Source organism: Phaethon lepturus, unplaced genomic scaffold, assembly GCF_000687285.1.
Source record: "Phaethon lepturus isolate BGI_N335 unplaced genomic scaffold, ASM68728v1 scaffold25118, whole genome shotgun sequence".
Classification (NCBI taxonomy): Eukaryota; Metazoa; Chordata; class Aves; order Phaethontiformes; family Phaethontidae; genus Phaethon; species Phaethon lepturus.
In genome coordinates this window covers 2,159-6,642 of record NW_010560108.1, presented here as the reverse complement: position 1 = coordinate 6,642, position 4,484 = coordinate 2,159, and the positions used below count along the sequence as shown (strand labels likewise).

Here is a 4,484-nt window from a genome sequence, read left to right as displayed (position 1 = left end):
GGGGCCCCCCGCGGCTTTCATGCCCTGCCACGCTCAACATGGCGCCTTCCTCCCTGCCTCTCCCAAGATGGCGGCGGAGGAGGAGCTGTGGAGGGGCTGGGCTGCAGGACGTCTTGGGGCAGTGGCTCTCCTCTCCCAGCCTCTGGCAGTGCGGGCACCGCGAAGCCCGGGATGGCCCCACATCGGCACTGGGCCCGTGGGCGTGAGGGGTGGCTGGGCTGCGCGTTGTCTGGAGGGGGGTAATTGCATAAAGGTCACTCTTGTAGATGGTTTGTGCCCAAAAGGTGGCTTTTTTTTTAACCAGGAAAACAAAAAAAAATCCATTATTTTTATATTATTGATGGAGTAATGTTGGCACACGAGTACTTGAAGAGCACCTGAAGGTGTGCTGCAGCCATCCTGGGCCCAAGGCTGGCTGCCATTTCCCCTTGGAGAGGAAACATTGCCTGTTTTCCCTGTATGTTCCTCTATAAAAACGGGTTTTCTGTCGAGCAGGTCCCCAGGTTACCCGACTGGGCAGTGAGGAGCTGCAGAAGAAGCAGAAGCCCTCCTCCGCTTTCAGGTCACCGTTGGCTTGATGAATGTGCTGGATGATGTGATGTCTCCTACACTGTACCAGCACCTCTGTTAACCTTGTAAATCTGAAGAGTCTGAGCATCCATGCGTCTCATCGGTCTGGTTTGCAGATGTCCCTACTCGACTTGGATCCACCTCCTGGTTAAATGGGAGCGACACGGCTGCAATATTTCCTGCGTGTACCTGCACCCTCGTTTTGTTTCTCGCAGCTGAGAAGCACGATGCCTTCCCGGCGTCGGCCCTCGCTGAAGGAGGCCGCTCCATCCTGGCTCCAGGTCTGCCCAGAGCTGGCAAACCTCCCTCTCTCCTCGCTCACAGTGGCAGCCTGGTGGCCAAGGCCAAGTCATCTTGCTCAAAACCTTTCTCTCTCAAGTGTTTTTCCAACGTTGTGGTGTCCCGGAGCGCTAGCGAGCAATATTGCGTGGTGGAGTTCACAGGTCCTTAGTTCTTGATGCCCTTAACACATTGCTCAATCAAGACAGAAAATAATTTGGGGCTGTTTTGGAGATGATAATTCTGGACCAGACTTAATTGACTGTCGTGGTTTTATCTTGGCTTGAAGGAGCCAAGGCACAAGTGGTACGTTGTGTGTGCATCAGCATTTCTCTCCGACAGCTAAGCTGACTTTTGGGTGATGCAGCAACGAGCTGCTGGGTCGTTTATCTGGTCTGCTGGGATTTACAAATCTCAGGATGCAGACTAGTGGAGTTTAGATGAAGAACCGGTAAACTTGAGTTTTCTGCTTTAAATCTGCCTTTTTCTTCTGTTTTGCCGGGACCTGCAAGCGACCCTACTCTGTGTCACATTTCTGGTTTTCCACATGGGGATGGTGGCACTTCCCATTGCAAGGTATGTAGTGATGCACTAATAAGAAGTGCTTCCGTAGCATGACTGTTTCCAAATTTCTATCTTATATCCTTGAAAACACCCACTGGAAGCCTTGTCTGCACACCTTCTGGTCAGAGGGTTGGAAAGATGAGGATGGCAGTGAGTGGATGGACTCTGAGGGAGGTAGTGGTAGAGTTTTAATGGAGGTTTTGCAGCATTGCATACTTCAGGAACTATTTAAAAATTCATAAACATTTACATCTACAAAGGGAGAAGAGGGATTAAAACACGTAGGTGTGACACGTTACTGCTTCAAGTTCGCTCATTAATGTTTAGATTGAGCCGGAGGGATGAAACTGTGAAGTATTAAGTGATGCTTTTAACGCCAAGAGTACAGATTTCTTTATAGTGAGACTCTCTTCAGCTATTTTAGGTGACAGTGGACTGATGAGACTTCAAAGTCTGTGTTAGCTGGAGGAAAGAAACCTCCAGGGAGCCAAATAGTTGATGTATTTGCATACCAGTGAGTTAGTGGCTGGGTATATTGAAGCTGTTGCAGGGCTGCCCAAAATATGACATAAATAGAAATTGTGCCCTGATCACCAAGGTCTGAGCCTGCTGTTCTGGCTTTATTAGGTAGCAGGCTGTGGTCGCTGCGGTTTCCCTGCAAAGCTTCTACCAAGTGACCTCGGTGTCCTTGTCCCCATTGCTCCATCTGGCTGTGGCTGTTGGTCACGTGAAGATGACCGAGGACAACCTCATCTCCAAAATTCACCTGGTTGTCAGCTTCCTGGTGTCCTTGCTGAAGAAGAACTGGAAGATCGCACGTGCCGTGTATATCTAGGGCACCGTGGGGAAGCGCCGGCATCCCTGTGGTCTGGGCAGCAATAAAGGGGCTGAAATCTCCCGGCTGCAGCACGCGTCTCCTCCCTGACACGTGTTTGGTTTTGTAACTGCTCACTGGTTTCTTTAGGCAACGGTCTCATTTTGACAGGCTGTTCTTGGCTGCTACGTGCTGCTTGCAGCTTGCACTTCCAACTCATCTGGAAGTACCGGGAGCTGCGTTTTGGGCCAGCCTACGTGGTTTTTGCAAGAAACACTAGTCAAGCAGGGATTGGCTTTGCAAACTGCAACGAGGGGGTCCTGTTCTGTTGGGGACCATTAGGCTGGCTCGTGGCAAGAGACGACTTAGCCCTGGTTTTGGTCTTGGCTGCAGCTTATCGCATACTATGGATTCCTCTGGGGTGTACGTGCAAGATAACAGTCATGTTAGGAGAATTGGAAGCAAACCCTGGAGACGCTGGACATGCTGGGGGAAGTCTGCTTGTTTGCGTGGTGGTTGGTAGAACCCACAGGGGCAACTTCACTTTTGACTCTTCTTGACCTTCTCAAGAACTTTAAAATCCAGCCTGAACAGTGCAAAGAGGTGGACGTGGCATAAAACATCAGTCAGGTTTTGTAGTTCAGCAGAACCCTATGCAGGAGCAGAGGGAGAGCCAGGGCTGGTTTCGTCCTCGTCCTGATTTATTAGCAGAGCTGGTGAAGGGGAAGGTCTGAAGTGCTGTCTTAGAGGTTTCCTAGGCTGTGTGTAGAAGGCAGTGTATAATTTTCATCTGATTTACTTGGGATATTTGGCAGTGGTTCCTTATCTGCTTCCCATTCTGTTTGTAGAGGTTTACCTCCTTCATGGTAGGGAGGGGAATTCCCTTTTTGGCCTAATAGTTCAGGGGTTTTTAGGAAATCTATGCAATTGCATGGGTTTTCTGTCCACTCTGCTGCCTCCCCATCCTCCCACGCTGATTTTTGAGCCAGTGGCATGACAAGATGCTCTCTCCACTCCCCAAGTGGTGTCTTGGTGCCATTATTGGACAGCAGAGAACCTCCTTTGGATGGGCAGAGGCGTGCAAATGCTGCGCTCGCAGACATTAACCACCAGAAATCAGAGCCACGTGGGAGCCGGGCGGCCTTGGTCCATGCAACACCTTGTTGGAGAGGGCTGAAACTCGGCTGCTTTCCTGAAAATGGTCTGTCTCCATCCCCTGAGGAGCTGCCCCTTTCCAAACGGGAGCTGCAGGCATGTCCAGGTAGTTGCCGTGTCCCTTCCTGCAGCAATGCTGGGAGCTGATAAAGTCTCCGGGGAGAAGCAGGGCAGTAACAGCGTTTCAGTGACAACGTGTTAATCACGTGCACGTAATCCCCAATATGCTGATGCAGTTTCGCACTGAAATCTGGTGGCTATGACACCCAAGGGAAGGCTCAGCAGTTTTCATTTTTCAACCTGCAATTTAAAAATGAACCAAAAGAAGCAATGTCTCTTGTCTGGTTTTATTTCGGGCTTTTTGGGGTTTTTTTTTGCCAACAAAAACAAAAGAATCGTGTTCTCCCTTGGGTAACCTGGTGGCTGCCAGGTCCCAGCCAGCTGAGGAGATCAGGGCCACATGAAGATGAATTTGTTGGAGGTTGGGCTCCCTCCACACACCTATTAAATCAGGTTTGCCGCACCAGCAGTAGCAGCCGGTGTCAGTCTGAGCAGCTTTTCTCCGAGAAGTGGATAATCCAGATGACCACAGCCTCTGCGATCTGAGCTGCAAGTCCAGCTCAGCTTCAGGAGGAGCCGTGGGAAGATGCCGTCGCAGTAGCCTGCCCCATCGCCGGTGGGACCTCGCTGGAAGGAGAGGCGAGGGGCAAAGCCAGAGCCTGCAGCAGCTTGCTGCCGCTCACCTCTCTGGGCTGGAGATCTCCCAGCAGGGTCTGGCTCATCCCCACCGAACAGGTCTGTGCGTGGGGAGCTGGGCTGCTTTTGCTTCTTTGACGACCTACGATACCTAGGTTGTAATCACGATGCTCCCAGGTTAAAAATAAGAATAGGTAAAAAACCCTGGGTGCTTTTGGGAATGCTTTTAGAGGCTCTTTGAACGGGATGGTTTGCGAAGAGAAGGACGGAGAAGGAATTGCAGCCCTCGGCACGTGTGCGTGGGAGGGAATAGAGGAGCTGAGCAGAAAAGGTGTGGGGAACCAACGCGATGGTGTCTTTAGGTCTGTCCCCTGCATGGAGTGACTTGCTGCAGCCGTGGAGCTGC

At 51.2% G+C, this 4,484-nt stretch overlaps 1 protein-coding gene across 1 annotated transcript in view; it reads left to right on the top strand.

Moving 5' to 3' along the window:
* FANCE (Fanconi anemia, complementation group E) overlaps positions 1-206 on the top strand; it is a gene marked incomplete at its 5' end in the record, with an annotated part of 3,910 nt that extends 3,704 nt beyond the window's left edge. The window contains one exon of the mRNA XM_010293582.1: positions 68-206. Coding sequence (XP_010291884.1) covers positions 68-206 — 139 coding nt within the window. The remainder of the gene's footprint in view (positions 1-67) is intronic.
* Between the last annotated feature and the right edge of the window lie 4,278 nt (positions 207-4,484).